Source organism: Trachinotus anak, unplaced genomic scaffold, assembly GCF_046630095.1.
Source record: "Trachinotus anak isolate AG129_WGS33_773 ecotype Australia unplaced genomic scaffold, CSIRO_AGI_Tana_v1 ptg000014l, whole genome shotgun sequence".
Classification (NCBI taxonomy): Eukaryota; Metazoa; Chordata; class Actinopteri; order Carangiformes; family Carangidae; genus Trachinotus; species Trachinotus anak.
Window position 1 is genome coordinate 5,894,654 of NW_027273865.1, and position 23,275 is coordinate 5,917,928.

The 23,275-nt window shown below is 40.4% G+C and overlaps 1 protein-coding gene across 6 annotated transcripts in view; it reads right to left on the minus strand.

Annotated features, from left to right (window-relative positions):
* Positions 1-215: 215 nt before the first annotated feature.
* The window catches only part of ryr1b (ryanodine receptor 1b (skeletal)), a 74,420-nt gene continuing 51,360 nt past the window's right edge, over positions 216-23,275 (minus strand). For 2 of the 6 annotated variants that reach the window (XM_071496413.1, XM_071496411.1), the window contains 31 exons: positions 23,125-23,237; positions 22,917-23,013; positions 22,709-22,815; positions 22,566-22,617; positions 22,176-22,256; positions 18,560-18,659; positions 17,558-17,637; positions 17,335-17,411; positions 17,118-17,191; positions 16,674-16,691; positions 13,994-14,074; positions 13,553-13,641; positions 12,954-13,082; positions 12,297-12,401; positions 9,302-9,383; positions 7,900-9,209; positions 7,725-7,807; positions 6,918-7,098; positions 6,544-6,630; positions 6,060-6,314; positions 5,806-5,936; positions 4,781-4,823; positions 4,554-4,687; positions 4,403-4,463; positions 4,172-4,318; positions 3,936-4,070; positions 3,636-3,792; positions 2,676-2,740; positions 2,466-2,566; positions 2,101-2,152; positions 216-1,962 (listed from right to left, as the gene is read on the minus strand). In XM_071496413.1, the coding sequence (XP_071352514.1) occupies positions 1,867-1,962; positions 2,101-2,152; positions 2,466-2,566; positions 2,676-2,740; positions 3,636-3,792; positions 3,936-4,070; positions 4,172-4,318; positions 4,403-4,463; positions 4,554-4,687; positions 4,781-4,823; positions 5,806-5,936; positions 6,060-6,314; positions 6,544-6,630; positions 6,918-7,098; positions 7,725-7,807; positions 7,900-9,209; positions 9,302-9,383; positions 12,297-12,401; positions 12,954-13,082; positions 13,553-13,641; positions 13,994-14,074; positions 16,674-16,691; positions 17,118-17,191; positions 17,335-17,411; positions 17,558-17,637; positions 18,560-18,659; positions 22,176-22,256; positions 22,566-22,617; positions 22,709-22,815; positions 22,917-23,013; positions 23,125-23,237 (4,323 nt within the window). In that variant the 3' untranslated portion in view covers positions 216-1,866. The remainder of the gene's footprint in view (positions 1,963-2,100; positions 2,153-2,465; positions 2,567-2,675; positions 2,741-3,635; positions 3,793-3,935; positions 4,071-4,171; positions 4,319-4,402; positions 4,464-4,553; positions 4,688-4,780; positions 4,824-5,805; positions 5,937-6,059; positions 6,315-6,543; positions 6,631-6,917; positions 7,099-7,724; positions 7,808-7,899; positions 9,210-9,301; positions 9,384-12,296; positions 12,402-12,953; positions 13,083-13,552; positions 13,642-13,993; positions 14,075-16,673; positions 16,692-17,117; positions 17,192-17,334; positions 17,412-17,557; positions 17,638-18,559; positions 18,660-22,175; positions 22,257-22,565; positions 22,618-22,708; positions 22,816-22,916; positions 23,014-23,124; positions 23,238-23,275) is intronic. The other 4 variants (XM_071496416.1, XM_071496414.1, XM_071496412.1 and 1 more) reach the window with 4 other exon arrangements.

Consider the following 23,275-nt stretch of genomic DNA (forward strand, 5'->3'; position numbering starts at 1 on the left):
GTACCTGTGGTTGTGTTCCCAGGTCACAGACACCAGAAAGACAACGTAATGTTAAGCATACCAATATCCTCACACTGAAGGTCCTCATATAAAAACTGGTCCTCACAGAGACAGAAAAGCAGCTCACACACACACACACACAGACACAGACACAGACTCACACTCACATACATTAAGCAGATTGCATGTACTGTAAATGAGGACACATGATCCAGTTCTCCTTAAAATAATCTGTTTATTCTGTATTGAAACACAGGGTTCAGTCAGAGGACACTCAGTCCGGTGGAAAGTAGTGATCTCTGTTCAGCTCCGTACCATCAGCTGCCTCAGTGAGGACCACGGCAGCAAACGCACACCTCAGAGTCGTCAGCAAACAAAACACTGCTCTGTCTCTGACAAAGTGAGTCACAACATTGAACACAAGATGGAGAGTTTGTGAGTTTGTAAGTGTTTGTTCTGAATGAGGCATAGTGATACAGAACTGTCTGAGATCAACGCATCACACATGACTTTGTTGATTGAGAGAAATAACTGATATGCTGGATTCCTAAAAATATCTATCATAAAAACCTAACTAGCAAAAACAAAAGCTCATTTTCTCTTCTGACTGCAAACTGGGTATTTACTTCAGTGTGAGACCAAGTCTCTTCACCATTGTGGATTTCACCAACAGGACGCGTGACATGTTCATGTCCCACAAAGTAGCATGGATCGTTGAAATTCTTCAAAGCCCTAAAGAAAAATAAATATATGTATCTATGATGTATGTAAAATATGTCTTTTCATCAAAAGGCCTCTAAGCAGCCTAGTCATTACTCAGTTATACAGACGACACTTTGGCCAAAATGTATACATTAAATACATTCATTACTTATTTTAATGCACTGACAAAAACTCATTTGTGCATAAAGTGTCATAAAACAGACTGTTGGCCAGAAATACAGACGGGCTAAAACGGTCGTCTTCAGGAGATCTGATCTGCATATAAACAATAAATAAATAACCTTGGCATCCTCCTATATCGTATGTGTGTGTACATCATCACTACCTTATATGGCACAGAGACACCAGTGGAGATAGGGGAACACATACATCCAGGGACGCGTTTATAAGACTTCAGAGTGCAAACTGGGTTTGTGTATACAGCTGATTCACACTGGCATATGTCACATACGCAGATGATATTATCTCCGTTTATTATCTTGAAAAGTCAGTCCAACAGGAGTTTCCGTACATGATCGCTTGTTTGTAAGTCTTGAGAGAGGAAGAAAAGGAGTGAGGTGGGGCCTAAAAGGTTCACAGCTCCCTCAAGGACCTCGGGGGTTACGACTGTGAGCTGCTGAATCATTTCTGTCCAAACGCTCTCTCACTGAAACACCAGAAATCGGAAATGAAATACTAGATGGCCTTACAAACCTTACAAACAATATAAATAAAACATATACACTCTAAGTGTTAAAGCTAAAAATCTAAACTATTTGATCGCTAAAGCAGTGGCATTGGTATAGGCACTGTAATGTTTACAGCAGTAGCGACTGAAACAGCCCGTTGTGTATATTTCACACAAAAAAAGGCCATGTAGTGTATTCATAGCGGAATAAAAAGGCCCCTGGCTTCTTGTGTCTTTTTATGCCTCTCTGATATTATTATTCTGCTCTTCACAAATCTAATCCATCAACATTCTGCAGGTGGTACAATAGTGCAGTCAAAGTGTGCATAGCTTCAACGGAGGAGAGAAATGTGCAGATAAAGGACAAAACTAAGACGTAGACGTGTTCGATCTCTCTAATCTTTCCTCACTCTGAATTTCCCTCCCCTCCCCTCTCCTCTTTCTCTCCTTCAGACATGCATTCACAATGCGGGAGGTTATCCGAGCTGATCCTCATACTGCTTCCTGAAGCAGTCACCAGCAGGGAAGAAGTCCCAGCATCGCTCTTGGTACATCTTCCACACGTATGACTCCTGACGGACAGAAGAGAAAATGACATAAGACGTAAATGAGGGCTGCACCTGGATTTTATGTACGTTTTTTTTTTTTTTTTATCTTAAATTAATCTATTTATATATTGAGCCAAAACACAAAGACCAGCTACTACTGACCTGTCCCGTGTGTTCTGTTTCATCTTTATTGATGAGATACATCAGGAAGAACCTGAAAGAGAAAAGGGGATTAGAGGGAAAATACTGACAAAATAAAGCAACATAATAACAGGGAAGCTTGTTTGGGGAAATTCAGTAATTTGCAACAGTATTTAAGGGGGTAAGAGAAGACATTTTTCCCATTTATGCTTCTCAGAGGCCACATTCATCAGCACAAGCTGGAAACATAATCTACTTAAAATGCAAATATCTGGGATGAGAGAGGTGAGACAAAGTGAATGATTTATCAACAATAAGCTTAAATCAACACATATTGTATTTAAGGGAATGTAACTGTCACATCGGGGCTCTAACATGTAACTCACATGTAGTTGGCTAAGTTATGTTCTTCTAAGGTGTGTGTCTCGAAGCCATGCGGCGTCGTGTCAAAGTAGTCACTTCCTATTCCACAGATGAAGCACTTTGTCTGGAGGGAGAGAGGACAGATCCGGTTAAACATGTTACTGTCTGAAGGAGAACTGAAGGTGGATTACATAAAGTGACCACTTCATTCTCTCAGAAACTCATTATCTTACCTCCATGTCCTCTCTGACCTGCTCCTGCTGGTCTCTCAGCTCTCCAAAGGCATCAATGATCAAACCTGACACACAGGCACAGCATTATTTCTCACTAGACTGAAGTTCTGAGCGATTCACAACAGATTTATTGTTTGTTGATGGAGGTGAAGGTGATTTTTTTTGACAGGTTTTCCCAGCTGGTATAGAACTCAAAACTGCAAGCTTTTTCTTTCCTGACCTTTCTACTCTCTAAATTTCCCTTTTATCCTTAAAGCTTTGACCAGTCTTGTTTACTCAGGAGGCTTGCCTATCTTCATCACAACTTTTCCAATTACATGCTACTTATTATTTGCATTTTATAGAAAAACTACCATTTTAAATTATGAGAAGTTTGTAATGGTTTGATGCAGGCAAGTGTCTAATTATCTGCAGACAACACAATGCACTTTTGTTTAAAGGTCCCATATTTTACACTTTAACAGTGTTTTATTTGTAAGTGTTGATATCCATAAGAAGATATATTTGTGATTTTAAGTACTGGGACGACCCCTGGGGACCTCTGAGGGGTTTGGGGTCCTGATCTGTCTGCCTGCATCTGATTAGTATATCTGGAACACCTGGGGCAGGTGTTGCAAGGTATATAAGTCCTGGCTGCCAACTGATCTCTCTCTGCTCCTCTCCACAGGCACACCTTAGTCTGAGTTTGGTTATGTTGTCTTGGTTTAAGCCTTATCTTTAGTTCTGCACTATACACTTCTTCACCCATGCACACTGATGTTACTGATTTCCACACCTCATACTTAGAAGATTTAATTTAGCATCTTAATTTAGTTTAATAAAAATATTCTTCATTGATCTTAAACATGGTGTTTCTCCCCTTTGTTGTGGCCACTTGAGCCACGGTCATAACAGAACCATACCCATCTCAGTGTAGTTTAAAAAAATAAATAAATAAATAAAAGACAGGACTGTTCATACCCTGGATGATAGCCAACAGGATGACAATGACAAAGAAGAAGAAGGTAATGTCAAAGACCACTCGGTAGAGCTCATATTCATCCCCGGCCGGGTCCTCGATTTCATCTCCTATACCACCACCAGCACGCACGCCGACATACATGTGGAACAGGTAACACTGCAGGAGCGAGTGAGCACAGAGGTCAGATTAGGAAAGTATGTTTTATAACACATCAGACAAATCAATCCAAACTAAAGTTTTCCTCTCCTAAATCATGCTCCATAACTCTACTGATTGGTTGGTAATTGTCCTCCACTCACAGTCATCATGTCATCACACTTCATATCTGGTTCGTCCTCATCCTCACTCTTGTTGTAGAACTTGCGGAAGAAGTTGAAGGCCACCACAGTGTACAGGTACACCACTACAGCCAGCAAACCCACTGTCATCACCAACTGCAAGGAACAGATAGATGGGTCATTGGTACAGTTTCCTAATGGGGAAACAGGTGAGCAGAAAGTCTCGTGATGCATCATTCTAGTGGAAATGTGCAGACCTGTTTGCCGTTGTGAGTGACGGAGGACAGGATGGTGCGCAGGGTTTTGACACCCATGGCAATGTCCAGAAGATGAGCGGCAAAGAAGAAGTTGTTGTAGTGTCCGAGCAGAGACATTAACATGTACCAAACCAGGTAGAGGAAGGTCTAGAAGATGAAACAGGGCTGTCAGTAACACCGACAGATTCTCTTATTGTCTCAATTATACCACAAACTGCTTCCTTAACTCACGTTGTCAGTGAACACAACACCAAACTTCCAGATCTGGTACTTGATGTCAATAGATGTTATCCTATAGAGAGAAGGACAGGTTTGTTCTGCAGTATTTTGCACAATATAACTCTAAATTAAATTGCTTCTATAAAGAATGAAGACTACATACCAGCTGAACATTGAGGTGTCTGGTTCAGGCTTCTTTTCATGTGTCATGGCACTGACATCTAGAGAAGCCAAGTCCATACCGAGCAACTCTGCAATCCTCTCTCTGCCATAGATGTCACCGTATTTATCCAGCACCTGGATATCACACACACATGTCATTTTATGTAATGGCATGTCCCCACAAGAACATAGCTGACATTTTGCACCAAAGCTGTCTGAATAACTCACCTTTCTTTTCACAAACTTGTCCCAGTAATTGTTGGGGAAAGTGCTAGATTTAAAGAGAAACACGATTAAAATTTCACCAATGGTTATTCTCAATTTCTAATGCTCTAATGCTCTATTAGTATGATTTGCAAGTCCAAGCTCATTCTCATATGAATACTCAGGGTGTGGGTCAGGTTAAGGCCAAACATTAAATATTTAATTAATATCAATATTAAAATGATAATTTAAATTATGAATATGGATGATTTTGTCCTTGAGTTGGTCATCACGCATGTACCACTCTGACACACATGCAATAGGATTAATGCCGGGTAGCATTAGTTAATCATTCTGCTGTGTTGGATGGAAAATGTTAAAGGAGCTGTATTGCTACATGGCTAACATTAGCATTAACAGCTGTTTAATTACCAGTCTAAAAGAAACAAAGTGAGTTCACCGTCATTCCTATACCAATGTTGACTCCTGTTTTGCTTCTATAGCTTTTCTTCTGATGAAGTTAGCATGCTAACACAGCTAGCTCTGGCCTGGTTGGAACATCTCATCTTCTGCTGATACCACGTCCCTGTGGCATTCGGGTTCAGAGGGCGTATTACCAACTCTTGTATTGTAAACACAAGCTCTTGGCAAGACTGGTAAGTGAACAGCAGTTAACCTTATTGTTGACCATGAAACAATAGCAAAACTTACAAACAGCTCCTTTAAGAGTGAAGAACCTGGCCACCGGGTTCTGGAGGGTCTGTTTCTTGTTTATTTAGTGGATTTGTGAAAACTTGGAAACTTTTGCGAAATTGTTTTCAGTAATAATGTTTTTACATCAAGGAAGAAAACCTAGTCAGTTTCATCAAGCCACTGTACAATATGTTTATCATTCTCAATGTCTCCGGAAGGGGTTTTGATGATAAATCACTGGCTGCAGGCTTGGAGCTGGATACAAGCTCAGAATATTGTCAGCTTTTGAGCCTGGGCCAGGTTCAGGTTCTGTTCAATATCCATCCATCTATCTGATAATGCAACAGGGGTCTTACGGAGTGTTGAGCACCAGTCTGTCCCATTGACCCTTGATGTCATCGTCCTCTGGCTGCTCAGTGACATAGAGTCCATCAAACTCCAGCTTTCTGGCCAGCTCCTTCTCCCTCTTGAAGATAACCAGAGGGACCTGAAAGGACAGGAGCAACAGCCAAAGACATTGGTTTCCGAAGATAAATTGCACGAACCCTCAGTGCAAACACAAAAACACAGGCTAATATTTGTGGAGCTAAGCACAGCTGACACCCCATACCTTGAGGCAGTTGTAACCAATGATGCAAAGGAAGGAGATGATGGTGTGGACGATACCGAAGAAAGCCATGGCTGGTTCCATGTATCCCGTGCTCTCTTCTAAGAAGTAGTACATGGGACCTTCTTCATCATCATCTTCTCCTCCTTCATCAAATCCAGACCCATCTTCCTCAGCACCAGAGCCTTCAAATAAGCCAGAGCCCTCAAACAGACCAGAACCCTCAAACTCCTCCTCACCTGGAGGACTGTCGGACACCTGGAAACATCAGACACAAAATAAGTTCTGTGAGTCTTTTGTGTTTATTTTATCTGTATGGCATTAAACCATTAAAATTTCAAAACACTGCTGCAAAGTTAGTTTTGTATTTATACATTAAAGTACTAGCCAGCTATTTGATGTGTATAATTTGCCATCAGATTTTGCAGGATTGCTCAGAGTTTCTACTTTATGTGTATGTTTAATCTAAGATTACAGATGCACAAACCTTGTAGAAGAGTAGAATGAAATTGAGAGCGAAGGCGATGAACAGGGCCAAGAACCGAAGGTTGTAGAAGTTTCGAGAAAGGTAATTCTGGTAGGTGGGAAATACAGAAATCAGTAAAACTTCACCCCAGCAAAGCACAAAAGCCACATTTTACTACCTGATTCCTCTGAAATAGATTAGCTAAGCAATAACACTGTATTAGGAAAGTGCTGATTAGTTAGATGTCATGTAGCTGCCAAGTATCCTCCATTGATTGCTAAACAGGGAAGTATGCTGAGATAAGGCTATTGAAACAGATGATTTGACAAAGACCATTGTTCTGTGTACCAAACACTACCCCCAACTAACTGAAACTGTAACAGAGAACTGCTCACCATGAATTTAATCCTCTGAACTTCCAGCTCATTCCACAGCTCAAAGCCCTCTTCAGCAGGTTTCTTGTCCTTCTTTGCCTTGGTCTTCACTGTCTTTTCCTCTACTTCCTCCGGCTCCTCCTTCACCTCAGGTTCAGGTTCTGTTTTCTCTGCCTTTTCTGCCTTCTCTCCATTCTCGGTGCTGGAAAAGACAGACAAGGAGAGAAACATGCTTTTTCTTTCGCTTTTTCTTTGTTAATATAGAAACATTCTCTGGGCTTCAGATCACCACTATAATGAACACTGAAATGTCTGGACCCATTTGAGCTGCCTAAGCTGAGTAAAGCTGAGTAAGGCCATACTTGCAAATAATTGTTTATCTTGTATATATTACCTGGGAAAAAGATTTTTTGTTATCCTGAGATATTATCCCATATCCTTGCAATAGCGGAGTTTTGTATGTTGAGATAATGGAATCATTATCCCATTATCTCCCCAAAACAAAAAATCGTTTTCTCCTGATAATGTCTCGTTATCTCAGATAATGGGGTAAAAAAATATGTGTGTATGGCCTTTCTCAGCTCCCATACATTTCTGTATAAAAAGTATCCATTTTACATCCGATAAAGTCAGCAAATGATAATGAATAATAATTTATTTTCTCTGTCATTTTAAGAAATGTGTAAACTACAAATTTGTAATTGTAAATTTGATTAAAATTAAGCTGTGGCTCTTACGACTTGAAAGTGGTTCAGTATTAAGACTGGGGACACATTATATTCAACAGAAGCTGCTTTGATGTTGATCCCCAACATGTAGACGACTTACTCTGCTTTCTCAGTCTCCTGAGGAGCCTCTTCTTCAGGTTCAGCGGTTTCTTCCTCGCCTTGTCCTCCCACTGCAGCAGCCAACTGTTTCAATGACAATTTGCGGTTAACTAACTTATTATTGGAGAACATGCACATTACACAGCAGTAAACCTCTCTGAGACAGAACACCTCACCAATTTCCTCTTCAGCAGCGGCGTGCCCTCTGGAGTTGGAGGCTCTTCAGGTGTCGTCTCACCAAAGTCTCCAAGTCCCCCAGGAGTATTGAAACCAGGCAGGCGTCCACCTTCCCTCTCCTCGCCATCCTCCTCTTCCTCCTCTCCTCCTACAGCATCTAAGAGTTCTGCTGCTCCATCTGCATCTTGGACCTCTCGAGCTCCTGGTTCAGGTGGTAGGTCCCCGTGAACTTCATCCTGTGTTGGATCTGGCATACTCGCTAGGATCTCTGTCACCGTCATCTTCTTGGCGCCCTCCACTAAGCCTCCGCCGAACAGCACCTTCCATATGAATGTGAAGAAGCCCTTGCATATACTATAGACAAACATCAGGATACCCATCAGGACCGTGTATATAAATGTAGCCAGGCCGACCACCATCTCCTTCACTGTCATTTTTCTTAGTTTCCGGTAGCGACGCCGCAGGTTACGGAAAGTGAACATGTTGAAGAAGTTAACCACACTTTTCAGAAAGTCTGCAAAGGCTGAGGCTGACTCTGGAGCTTCTCCTTCTCCATTGCCTTCATCACCTTCTCCAGACTCTCCTTCATCTCCTCCACCCTCCTCTTCTTCCTCATCATCTTCCTCTTCCGCACCATCTCCCTCAGGCTCAGAGATAGATGCAGCAATGTTCATCTCAAAGATGGTGTCCTCGCAGAAGTTCACGAATAACTCCATTTTCTCACTCTCGCCGCCCTCATTGACCACATCAAAGATGAACTGCCGTTTGGACTCTCTGACTTGTGGCATTTCCCACTGATTGCGGTTTGCCTCACTGATTTCAAAGTAAATGCGCTCGATCTTCCGGCTCGCTCCCATGATCTCAATGCGGCCGAGGAAAGGACGGAAGTAGTTGAGCACGCTCTCGGCCTGCTCCAGGAAGTTCTGTAGGCGAGTATCATGAGGTACGTGCTCTGACAGGTTTGTGAGCAGAACAGCGATATTGAAACCGATGTCTTTGGCTGGCTCCTGGAAACGATCAGCGAATTCCTCAAAGTTGATCATCTCATTCTCATCAGCCTCTGAGCAGGACAGGAGGAACTGGATTTCTGAGGGAGAGTATTGCTTCTGGCTGTCCATGGCCTTGGAGAAGTCCTTCTTGGAGATAAGCCCACGGGGGTCAGTCACATAGTCCCGGAAGGCATCCGATGCCACTATGTCCTTGAGCTTGAGGAACATGTCAAAGAACTTGAGGATCATCTCCACGTTGCTGGAGGACTCCACCAGCATGTCAACCATCTGCCTGGCAATGGTGCCATTCACCACATTGCCTAGAGAAGTGCAAGGTGATAGGGGTGAGGAAACTATAGAAAGTGTGTGACAGAAAGAGCTGGACATTACCAGGCTGGGATGGATGTCATACCTTCAAGCAGAGACAGAAGCATCACTACCATGTCTTTCTGCAAATCCAACAGTTCCTTCAACAGTCCAATTTGACTGGAGTCCTGCAACACGGCCAAACACAGCAAAACACAAACACAGTAGAAAAAACAATATTCTTAAGATGTGTACTGACTGAAAATTCAATTTTAATATATTACAGTTTAATTTGAGAGGATATGTGCTCTGTTCTTTCTGATACATAAAACACAGGGGACGCTACCTCAGAGTGTGCTCTACTCCAAAAATGATCCTGGGTTTGCATTTTTAAATAAAGAATATGCATTTTTAACATCAGAAATAATACACTCAATGAGATGGAAAGCAAGACAGACACTGGAAGACAGGTATAAGAGTAGCACCGCCTTTCCCCTTTATCTGAAAAAGTGGCTGCAGCATAGGAGCAAGGGAAGACATAAACGTATTTGGAGACGCTGATCTTAGCACTCCTGAAGACCTGCACCAGCAGATAACAAGAGCCACAAATATTTCAGACAGTCTAAAGTGGTTGTCAGGCTGGTGAAGATCGAGAGGAAAAGGGTGTCAGGACAGGCAAGCATCAACCACCAGTGAAATCACAGTGGTACCTTCTAACGCCTCGACAACCGAGACAACACAATATATACAAAACAACAAAATACAACTAAATGAACAAAAGCAAAGCAAGGTGTTAAGATGCTTTAGGGAACAACATGAAACAAATCGCTCAATTATTTTTTGTGTCTTAATAATCTAAGCCAAGAGCAATTCAAGGTCTAGCAGTTCAACTACATTAAATTTTCAGATACATGTTCACGGCTGACATCTTATTTATCTGATGTGAAATAACTGTCTAAAAAGTTTCTATTTCTCTGTAAAAAAAATTGAGTTCTTCACTTTTAATAATGGAATAACTTTCTCAAATTCTCTCTGTAATTTCGTTCTTGGCTCATCATTTCCTTCAGCATTTAGTCAAACTCTCAGAATTGACAGGCAGTGTCTGTAACGTGCTATACACCTTCCTTGTATTCAAGGACAATGTATAACTGAGGTGATGGCTTGTTAGAAAAACTCAACAAGAAAAAAAAAAGCTGGTAAAACTGGTAAACGCAAAGGAAAAACATAAACTGCTGCAGATGGAAAACACAAAGATGGAAATGATGTGCGCTGTTAAGCTGCGTAATAAAAAAATGTGGGGAAGCATGAGATCTTTAAAAAAGCATGAAGGGCTAGAACATGAGATGGCATTCGCAGAGAGACACAGATTCTTACGCCATTTCGTTGTCCAGGATCGGGGTGCATCTAACAGGGTTACACATGGAAATAAAAATGTTATCCATCAACATTTTTACTTCATTTTTGTATTTGTTTTGTATTTTAGGTAAATACTACTTTGATAATTCAATTCTAAGCTACAGCTCTTGCGTCCGACCAGCATCTATTTTAAAACCCTTTTTTAAAGCTTTCTGGATTTCAGAGTTGGTAAATTTGCACAGATGTTTTATCATCCAGTAAAAAAATATGAGATATGACAGATAGATGATATATTGTCAGAGTTAAAGTAAATTCTTTGGTGTAAACACAGGGTTTCTGGAAGCCTAAAAATGACCACAAATCATCTGTAAGTACTGTAGCAAAATTTATTCTGCTTTCCTTAGTTTTAAAAACAAACCCTAATAACCTGACATCAAAAAGATTAAGATATAAAAATACAAAAATGCACTTTAAACAGCAGCGTCAGTAGCAATCAACACGAACACCGTCACACAGAATTAGGCTGGGTAGGAAACACTGCAGCTCCTTGTTAGGTCAAAGCAGACACACATTACTCAAAGCAAACACACACTTTTCTAAAGCACAATCAAACCCTAAGCACTGGTCAGTATGAAATGAAGAGATACTTAAATTAGATGAGGTGGATTAACTGTATTATACAGAATCAGAAAATGTAAAGTGGGAGAAAATCAAAGAAAGACAAAGAGTAACTGTTTTTCCTCAAATTATTTCTGCCACATTTACTTGAGTTCATGTTGAAAATCTGAAGCAGGTGAACTGATCGGTCAGTTTGAGACATTGTAACGGACAACAGTTCATTGGTAAATTGATACAATTAGCTTTCTATGCTAATGAAGTAACCAGGTGTAGTAGTAAACACTGCAGGTTTCAGAAAGCCAATATTTTTAAGACCTTTCTGAATCTGGAAATCTGAAATCTAAAAAGTCAAAACAGATAATTTCAAATCAAATATAATCGTGAAATAAGTAATAGTAATAGTAAGAACAACAAAGCCACTTGGAAAATTAAATGAATGATATTGTATAAATGTTAATTTCTGTTTAAAACTATAAATTAGTCTGTTGATACCAATAATAAATTATATAACTGTATAACTTTATTATTGTTATTACTATTATACTATATTATTTATTAATGTAATTGCAATGAAATGTACCTGAATCTAAATGTGAATTACAAAGGAAGATAAGCCATAGACATCTTGTGTTATTTCTAATTCTGTTTAGGTTGGAGCCCAACTACAACATGACAAATACATGTTATATTAAACTCTATATTGTACATGATAATATATTTTACAGTATGTTTAAGAGAGGTCTCTTAACCATACTGTAAAATGTCTCAGTAAAGAGGCAGAAACAACCTGACAATGAAAAGAGGGGGAAAGCTGGTTAAAATTTAAGAACAGTTTAATAAACAAGAGAATAATCAAATAAATACATACTTTACTCTGCAGGAACCATGAGAGAGACAGTTCACAAAATTAGTATACTCAAAGTGGACACATGAATTCAAATACACTAAATTTATTTTTGGTTCTATGGTACACTTAATTCAAAATTTAAAATTGCTTTGCTTCATCTTTTGGTAAACTGGAAAAACACTGAGAAATTATTTTATCATTCAAAATCAATCAAGTTCTCTACAGAAATTATCCCTGACATTAAGTTGAAAATAAATGCATTTATTAGGATGTCTCTTACCTGAGCAAGTTTCATCATCATATGTGCAAAGACATGCAGGAAGCCCACAACAGCGTCCCACAACCTGCTGTGGGCCAGAGACTGCTGGTTACCAGTACAGGGACCCTGACGGAGACATGAAGTAGAAAATTATAAAAACAGCCCAGTGCTCTCATCACTTTGGGAGATAAATTTGTATTTGTATGTGCTTCAAAGCAAATGATCTGGAACAAAATCTGTGGATGTATTAGTAATTATATCCAGTGGGGGGGGGGACTCAAACATTAAGCCACAGCAGTTTAAAATCCATCTTTATTGTGAGTTTCATTTTGTTTACTTTAGGTTTGTCTGTTCATTAGCTAGGCAGGCTTATGATTTGTTACACACATCCCCTAACATTAAAATGTATATGGAGAACTAGGCTCTATAGTTGCAATTTTGGAAGATAAAAATTTGCCTTTTTCTTTCCCAATCTCAAAACACTGACCTGAGACGGTGTAGCATTCACAGTGTTCAGGGTAAGGCCTTAGAGATTCCACCCTTCAAACAGTGGGTTTTCTTTTATTGCAGTGACAAGCACATGATCCCTCACTGGCTTCCCACCCTGCACAACCTGAGGCGTCCCCTTGAAATCATGTCTTGTATTTTGATTCAACTTTCATACAAAAGTTTTCTTACCTGGATGTATTCAGTCAAGCTGTTGAAAACCTGCTTGGCCACAGTCATTGCTTTGGAGAAATTCCTCTTCCCTGGCTCATCAATGATGTCTTTTCCTGAGTAGTACCAGTAAAAGTCACTGATCGACTCCTGCAAACAGAAAGGAGGAGAAACAGTACATGATGTTACCTCTAATATCCACATTTTTTGTATGGAATTCAAGTATATTTGCATGTATATGTTTTGTTCTTCTTCATGTACTTTCAAACACAGTTTCAGTATGTACTTTAGTATGTTTAACTAAGTATACTCAGTTTTCTGAAAGAATTCTGTATTTGCTGCTTGACTAAGCTAAATATAATTTACAAATCTCTTTCAAAAATAACAAACAACAAATCCTCCAGCAAAGGAAAAAGCCTCTAAAATGTGCAGCATGACATGTACAATTTTCTGATGTATTTGTCTGAAGAATATTTTTACTTTAACTGACTTGCAAGTTTTTTACAGTCATACCCTAAACAAAATTGTTTTTTGCTAGATCTAAACATTTACAAAGAAGGCTAGGGTCTGGAGTCTGAGGGTCTAAGCTCAGAGTAACAGTATCAGTATATCAGAGTGACCTGTAGTCGAAGCAGGTAGTCCACAGTGCAGATGATGATATTGATGGTAGTGGTGCTGCCTGTCTGAGTTCTCAGGTAGTTCTGAAAATCTGAACACAGAAAACAAAAACAAGATGCATTTTAAATGTAGTTTTCAACAAAGGAAATACCACAAATTCTTAAAATCTCAAATAATAACAGAGCCTCCCAAAAAGAGTCTAAGTCTACCTTTTAGAAATACAGGTAGAGGATAATGCATCAGGTGCATGTACAGGAGAACTGTACCGTGCTAGTTTGTGTATTTATAGTACAAGCACTGAGCTGACATTATTACACACAGTTTAATAATAGTGAAGACAAAGTGGTTGATTGCCTCCAGCAGAACGTTGTAAGGAGGTGAACGAGCACTTTAAACCACCGTGATGTTTGGAGAAGAGACAGTTCTGTTCTTCAGTGACTCACCGTTATTGTGGCCCTCACAAAGAAGCTGCAGGAAGCGGAAGAGGTCACATGTAAATTCATCGTCTGCCATCACTTTCTCATCTGGGCAGAAGAACAAAAGAAATGCAAATTAATCTGTGCAAAAGAAACTTGCAACAGTCCCAGCGCACAGTATATGTGAACTCTGTCATTTTCCTGTGTCACTCTATTAGAATACAGAGTTAAAACTAAAATTTGCACAAGGGATTAGATATATTAAAAGAAAATACCAGCGTATTTTTAACATAACTCCTAATTCCACTGCATTTAATGTTTTTATTTTCACTTGTATCACTGTGCTCACAAATGTGAGCATCTTCTTATCATGTAAGATACCTCTCCCATTACCTTGCAGAAAAAAGTAAAAAGTTCATAGATTTTTTTATAGGTATATTCAGCTATTGCTAAAATGAACAAAAAAATTATACACTGGTAACAATTTTCATCTTAACAAGTCATTTAATCTTTTTTAGGTCTTCAATCAGATTTTTGGACAAGCAGTGACAGTATCTTTTCTGAAATTCCAGCAGTGACCTGATTTACTCGTTATGAAAATATGGACTGTCATTCCTAAAAATAAATTAAAAAATGGAAGCAACACTGGGCTGGAAGTGGAATCACTCCATAGTTTTCTCTTCTTCTCAGAAAAATAAGTCTAAATCCGAAAACAATGACTTGTTAAGAAAGACTGTTTGAGCAAACTACACAGTATTCAGATTAGATTTTTAGACCAATCATCAAGTGTATTAATGAAGAATTGAGACTGGTGAAATGGTGATTATCATAATCTAACTTTACATTACACATATACTGACACACATGAAACTGCAAAACGCTCCAGTGCAGAGCCAGATTTAGTAGTAAATATTAATGAAAATAGCGTAGATAAAACTGAAGCACAGTGTGTGTGTGTGTGTGTGTGTGTGTGTGTGTGTGTGTGTGTGTGATGACACTGAGGGACAATGATTAGCATGCTTGTATTGTACATATGCCATATGCCTGTTTGTATGCGTGTTGTTTGTGATTGTGTCTAAGTGTGAACACGTGTCTGGTGCAAAAACAGTAAAATTGTTAGTACAGTCACCTCATACCACTCAGAGCATGTTAGTGAAAATCACAATCACCTCTGAGTCCCTGTCCATCTGACAGCAGGACAGGGAGGCTGAGGCTTTCACACTGACTCCACTTTTTTTCAAACTTTACCTCTGCTTAGTTCTTCAAACACTTTTCACAGAGAACAGGTATTCAACAAAAACTCAAATGGACAGCAGGTCACATCACATTCAAATGGGTATGAACCACATAGATAAATGAAAACAGGAAACCAACGACAGCAACAACAGATACATACACATACAACTGAGGAAACACACAAATGTGATGGTGAACACAGAAATAAATGGACAACTTCACAACACGCCGTCATGCAGGACAGATCTACTGAACTCTGCAAACTCCAATAAACTATGAGTATGGAAGTTGGGGGGGGGGAAACACTCAGTCCACATTAATGTCTGTCTAATGTTGGAAAGTGCAGAATTGGCAAGTTAGTCCCTGTGTTTTTCAGGATGGAAGTAAACAACGACAGCTAATCTTCTCACAGGAAGCTTCTTTCACATTTTAAATCCCATCCATTACAAAATACACAGTTTAGAAATCTCTATTAGCATTCTGTCTTTCTCAAAAATGCACAGACATGCTCAGATTTAATCATGACCGTACATAAACAAAATCATTTAAAAAAAAAAGACAAAACTGTGGAGGTGATGCCGGGTTTCATATTATCCAATGACAAACAGGAACACGGTGCCAGGGGTGAAACTGTAACCATAGTGACTACTGTTAAATAATCCCATATCTGTAACAAGCAAAGGGACCACATACAACAGAGTCGACGGGTTATGAGTACAAAATACATAATTACAGTGTCGGTGATTCAGCATCAGATAGTGCCGGACCTTTTACCGAAGCCTTGTGATGTCATTACACTAGAACAGTTTATACTACCAGGTCTTACATTATGAAAATTATGTGAAGTTAGGGAACATAGTACAGAATGCAAGGATTTATATGCAGTGGCTTTACACAGATGGTCTGGGTGTGTGGTTCATCTCTGGACATATTACCCCAGAAGAGGTGAACCACTTTCATTTGAATGCTTTTGGAAAATCAAAGAGATTCAGGGCTTAGAAAGCTCCTACTACTGCTGCAATTCATTTCAGAGTTTCTGGGACACTGGGTCGGCGCAGTTCTCTATGATCTACTTGAGAAAACTAAGTGGGAGGAAGACTGAGGTTATTGCCTTTCCTTCCCATTAATCAGTCACAAGACCGAGCTGTCAGAGTTACAGTAGATCTGTGGCAAAACACTCAAGGATTAGAATTCAACTTTACAATCACTTCAAGAGGAAAGGTCAGAGACACAGTGCATGAGTATTGCTACAGCAGCATGTGTATCATTGAGAGCTTTCCATTATAACGTGAGCAAGTGACTGTAAAGCCTGATTTCACTGATTCCTTGAGTGTGAAATGAAATGCATATTAAGTTCACAGCAAGGAAGAGACTAGTCAAGTGATTCTAAGCTAAAAAAAAAGAAAAAAGATAGAGGACAGAAAGGATGGAAAGAAAGAAAGAAAATGTATGACAGCAAAGTTTCATTTACCACGTTCTAGCTTCATATCTGAGAACCGCAAGAGCAGCAAATTGATGAGTGGGAAAGACATGGGCATGAGGGGTAAAGGGTAGGAACGGGCAAAGTGAACGTGATGTGGGGGAGAGAGAGACAAAGAGAGACGCAGTGAGTCCAAAAACCTTGTGGCTGTCAGTGGATGAAAAACAGTTTCATACATCAACAGTCAAAATGCTCATGTCATGGATCTTAACATTCTCAACACACTTACGTACATGAAAACATACCTGCAACCAGGCATCCATGAACAGACGCACTCAGACACACACAGATGCACACAAAAACAGACTACACACAACATCTGCAAAAGTGTCTATTACATCACAAACCAATGCAAAAACAAGTAGAATGTGTGAGACGTGTGTGTAAATGTAAATGTCTGTATGACAGTGAGTCCAGATGCTATGTGATACTCACTGGTGCCTTCCTCTGAAACCATCCCAAGTCCTTCTGCCTTGTTCTGTCTCTCAAAAGCATTCAGATCCAAAACGCTGTCAACATCAAACACTCAGTCAGCTTAACAACATCCAGCCCAACACACCTTCTACTTTGACTTTCTCTAAATAATGTTTATAGTACAAGAGAGAGAGTTGAACAGCAAAAATGTCGCATATGAACTGAAGTCATCACAGACCTGCAGGTCTGCATCAGAGCCTGAACGCTAAGGAAGAATCCCACATCCTTTTTATCCTTCAGATAGTCCAGCATCCTCTGCACACAGACACAAAGACAGAGAAACAAAACTTTTCTTGTCAACAGAAAACTGCTGAAAAGATTTTCGTTAGACTGAGAAATAGAAAATTTTGTTTCGCTCTATTCCTGCTAAATCTAATTTTATTTAGTTGTGTTCTGTTTACCTGCTGTACATCACTGTTGCCTCCGTTGAGGATGGAGATTCCCAGTTTGAGTGTGGAAGAAACCATGGCTCCTGGTTCGCCTGTAACAAGCAAAGACATCAGAGGTGTGCAAACACTTCGGACTCATCAATGAGATCGGAGTAGAGCTGGATCATCTCTGGCATCACAATAAATATTTCAAACACCACCAATTTGATTTTGACTGAATTTGAGAAAGTGATTCATGTCACATTTGCATCCTCCCATTTAATGTTGCATTAACTGGCCTGGGTATAATTAATGGGTGATGACATTATTAATGTTCTCTTAGGTTAAAACTGTCACACCACAGTGAAGTTGGGTTTTTTTGTCCTGTCTCCATGTCTTGTCTTGTCATTTCCCGTTTTATTTTGAAAAGTAACTTTCCTCTCGTTTCAGGTCACTTGCCCTCCCTCGTGTGTCTTGGTCTGATTGCCTGAGTGTTTCCACCTGTCCCTTGTTACCCTGTGTTTAAGAGTCTGCGTCTCTCCTTGTCTTGTGCCAGTGTGTTTGTCTATGTCGATATCTGTATGCGACCATCCTAGCCTTCCACAGTCTTGTATCAGGTCCGTACCCTGTACCATTTTGTTTTCGTTCCTCCTCGTCGAGTGATTTTCTGTTATAAGTTTCTAAGTGTAGTTCCTCCAGCTTTCAGGAGAGTTTTTTGTTTGTTAGATTTCTCTTGTTATTTCTTTCGCCTGTTTCAGTTACTCGGTCTCGAAGGAGTCGAGTCTGATTTAGTAATTAAGACTTTTTTTGAGAAAACTATCCTGCATCTGCGTCCTGAGTCCTAGCCCGGTTGTGACAAAAACATGGTTATATAGAGTTCTGCTCTGGTTACAGTTATACTAAAGGTTGCAGTTAGGCAGTTACAGCCCTTAAAGAACTAATCTAAATAATAATTTAAATATCCTTACATGTGACAAAAATATATATATGTGTGTGTATGTGTGTGTGTCTGTGTGTGTTAGGGTTAGCTGCTACCTTTACAGGCACTGATCATCTGCAGCACCATCTCTGCAGCCCCTCGGTCGTGCAGACGGGACTGCTGGTACAGAAGCCTCTGTTTCTCCATCTCCTTTTCCTGTGGAGTAGAGCAGGAGGGACACAGCTGTAACCCTGCCAACAGGGACTGCACTGCCCCCCTCTCTCTCTCTCTCTCTCTCTCTCTCTCTCTCTCTCTCTCTCTCTCTCTCTCTCTCTCTCTCTCTCTCTCTCTCTCTCTCTCTCTCTCTCTCTCTCTCTCTCTCTCTCTCTCTCTCTCTCTCTCTCTCTCTCTCTCTCTCTCTCTCTCTCTCTCTCTCTCTCTCTCATAATTTTATCCTAATGACCACACAGACTGCACAAAGTCTCATGACATTTCTAAAGAAGCTAAAGATGATGACATAAAAGACATCTCAGTTTGCTATGGTTTTAATTAACAGCATTATTCATGTATTTCTTTTCATTACAGTCCAATTTTCTGGGATGTGTTAGCTTAGCTTAGCAGAAAGACTAAAAACAAAAACAGGCAGCTAGCTCAGTTAGCAATACATGATGATTTTTAAGAGCAGTTGAATGTATGAAGTTATTTTTTGGGGTGGGGTCGCCAGGACTGGTACTCTGACATCTCCTCGCAACACAAACTGTTGGTGCTGATGTTGAACAGAGGTGTGGGGTGAACAAAAACATGAAAGTTCATGAAGAAATACCCCCAACCACTTTCCAGCTCAGAGCATATGCACCCATGTGGTATGCAGCCCAGGCACTTGGCTGTTGCGTTACCCTACAATGTCTCATTTTTATGCTTTTAATTCCACACAATAAAGAAAATAATATGTAAATAACAGAGCTTTTTAGATGCACATTTTTCACTTACAAGAGAGTTAGGTTTGCTGCATCTGGTCTTTCTGCTAAGCTAAGTTAAAGTGTCCTGATTCTCAGACTGTGGCCAAGATGAGGCCAAGAAGGAGAACTGTATGTGGCCAGATGTTAAACTTTAATTTTCAGGGGCTGAAATGAATCTGATGTTTAAAAAAAATAAATTCATGGTGATGGAAATAAATCATCAAGATTATGGTTCAGATGCTGGCTACAGCATGAAAAGCACAATCTAAAAAACAAAATCATATTCATTCTCACACAACACACACATGCATGTGCACACATGCGTGCACACTCACTCACACACACACACACACACACACACACACACACACACACACACACACACACACACAGACGCACACACACACACAGACGCACACACATTCTCTTCCATGGGAACACAGTGTATATTAGTGATGGTAATTATTCCAGCTGTTGACGGCTTCCAGACAGCAAACACTTGATGGCAGCAAACATTTCGTCCCAGAGCATAACACACACTTCACACACTCCTTTAAGGAAGCAACAGTAGTTGTCTGAGTAACGCTTATAGCATGCAACCCCCTACTTCCAGTACAACAGTACAACTTAGTGTTGTCCTATCTTCGGCCTGAAGTGCTGCAGTTATTCTACCTGCAGCATCATGTATCTGCTTCTCAGTTACACTGTAGGTCACTCTTTCAAACTGAGGGGAAGGCATTTACTTTACGAAGTGACCATAAGTATTCTTTAGTTATTTAACACTGGACTCTTGTGAAGTCACAAGTGCCACTGTAAGATAATAAATATACAACTAACTGATTTAGAGATTAAATTGCAAGACATAATTAACTTTATTTGAACTAAACAGAATAATTTTACTTAATGTGTTTAAATATGTCAGATGTTGTTTACTGCTTGTTCATATAACATATAATATGACAACCTGTTGTGTAAAATTACATTTATACAGTACTGTGCAATATTACACTGTACGGTGCAATATTATGTTATACCTCTTTAATGCTGCTACATAATACAATCCTCTAATACTGCTATGCAGCTGTGCTGTACTTTACTGTCCTACATTATAGTGCAGTACATTATTCCTTCTGTTACAAATGACACAGTAAAGCTGCTATGAACAACCACCCTGTTGACAAAAGAGGTTAAATTTGACCCACCCACTGCACACCATGCATAAATCCCCACCCAAACTGAATCTACCCCTCCCTCCGCCCCCCTCCCTCGTAAGCCTGACTGTGTTTTAAAAAGTTAAAAAAGCAACTTTCCTCTTGTTTCAGAGGCTCTGCTCATCTTTTGAGCAAAATGCGTGCCTTTGTGATAAGTGAAGAAAGATTGTGTGTGATTATGAGAGTGTGTGTGCGTGTGTGTGTGTGTGTGTGTGTGCGCACGTGGATGTGTGTCTGTGTGTGTATGCTTGCATGAGTGTGTGTCTAGGTTTGGGACAGTGTATGTACGGCTGACTGTGCAGGCTTTTACTGTAGTCCTTGATGAGCACAGAGAGGGAGACTTGTTTACGTTGTCCAATTCAAGGTAAAGACAAACAAAATCAGTTACTTGTCAGTTGTTAGATCTCGAACGAGAGTTATCAGGTGAGTCCATAAGGGTGAACACAGCCCAATTAGCAGGTGAGTACTGGAGGGTGTAAGTCAGGAAAGGGTGGTGCAGGTCTGGGAGAGACTGACCACAGACACACACGATCAGCACAAGAGAGCTGGCTCTACTCTTACGAAACCTGCTGCATGGTTTGGTTCGATATCTGTCATCAAAGTTTCCAAGAATAGCTGCTCAATTCAGTCTTGAATGGCAGCATCACGTTGCCGTGCAAATACCACGTACCGAAAAAGGAAGAGAAATGATGTTCCACTGATGAAAATAACCTGAGGTAAAAATCTACTTTGAAGGCATTCTTACAGTACATTAAGGAACAGATGGGTGTAATGCTACCCTCCAGGGAAAGCCACGAGTCTCTAGAGCTGCAACACTACAGTCTCCAAAACTGGCCTTTGAGGCCAAAGAAATCATTGAGATATTCAGTCAAATTGTCACTCATGCTAAGGAGTTGATTTATTAATGATATATTGTTTTAGGTGCTGACAAAGTGATAGTTAAGTGACACTGCTAAAAATTGCCTGTTTGGGTGAATTTCACAGGATATGTTTACAGCAGCATTTTGGCAAAATAAATGATACAAATGTGTATTTCATTTTTTATACCTGCACATATGAACCAGCATATATGCATTTATTTAACTGCTGCTGTACCTATACAGATAAGTATTTAGTAGATATGTTAAACCATGCTGGTAACTTTCAGTAGACTTAGTCAATCAACCCCTAAAAATTCAGAAGCACATCAGACTTGGAAATTGTGATTCTGAAATACATCGCTGGCAAAAACTCAGAGTTTCATTTTGTTGTCTTTAGCTGCACCATCTCTCTGCACTCAAGTCATGCAACTTGGGACATAAAACAAATTGAGTCTGCAACATCGAGACGACTGGTGGGCAGAGTCCAGCAAAGGCATGCACAGGTCAGTCCACCACAGCAGGAAATAGACAAGTGGTGTGAGTGAACGAGAGAAACGCAAGGAAGAGAAAAAACGAGAAATGTTGTAGCAAGGGTGGGGTGGGGGGGTGTGCCGAGTGTGATGGCGTGGTGTGGTCACTCAGTGCGTGGGGAGCTGCTTCTCCGCTGACTCCCCTGTCTCCCTTCCCCTGGTCCCCCCATACCATCTCTGTCTGTCGCACCTCAAAGGATGGCTCCTCCCCCTCCTGTTCTCCCCCTTCGTCCTCCTCACCAATGTGGCAGCTCTGGAGGGAGATGACAGCAAGTCAGCAACTGAGTACAAGATCATATTAGATTTAGAAAAATCTTACTCCAGATTCCACCACAGCCTCACAAAGCTTTGTGGAATAAGCTGGAAAACAAATGCATGTTGTGCATAAGGTTTACACTTTGTTCCCAAATGATGGGTCCAACAACAGATTGAAGTGTAGTTGCTATTTCATGGGGCTCTTATGCACAAAGGTTAGTTCCCATAAAGGTTAAGGAATGTAAATGATTTCAGTCAGAGATGGGAAATTTGATGATGCTGATCAGCGACCATCCAGAAATCTTACCTTTGCCATAATATCAGCATATGACATATAGAGATGGTCAACGTCAAGTTTACTGTAATGAGGAAACATACATCAGGAATCAGTCAGTCACACTGAAGGTCAGGTCACAAAGCTGAGTCACACAAGGAGTGAGAGGCTCTTACGTCTTTTCTGTGAGAGCTGTGCGGCTGAAATGAAGAATCAGCTGGTGAAGGGGGTCAGGCTTCGTCTCGGTCTCCTCTTCCTCTTCCTCCTCTTCCTCCATGGCTTTCTAATTATTGTAGATAAAATGCATCATGACAAAAGACACTGTGGGCAACATGCCATTAATAACCAACTGTACGTCTCAGAAACAAGGGGAGGATGACTTACTGACAAGTCGTCAATCATCTTGTCCTCAAACGAGTAACCCTCTGTCTCTAACCAGTTGCGCTTGTATGCATCCAAGAACATGTTGGTTGCCCTGTGCCTGTGAGGCGAGATGTCATTGAGACCTAATTAGGGAGGTTTGCAATGTCTCATGCAAACGGTTCTGATTTTACTATAGATCTTTTTCAGAGAGTATGAAGGAACTTATTACGCGGGGATGTTGTAGAGGGGTGTCATCCTGAAGCAGGCCACCACTGCCCTGCGACGCTGCTTGGACAGCAGCTTGTGCCACACCATTTTCTTTGACTTGAAGGGATGCTCAGTCTGAAGGAAGGAAATAATGTCTAACATTAGGCTGCTAC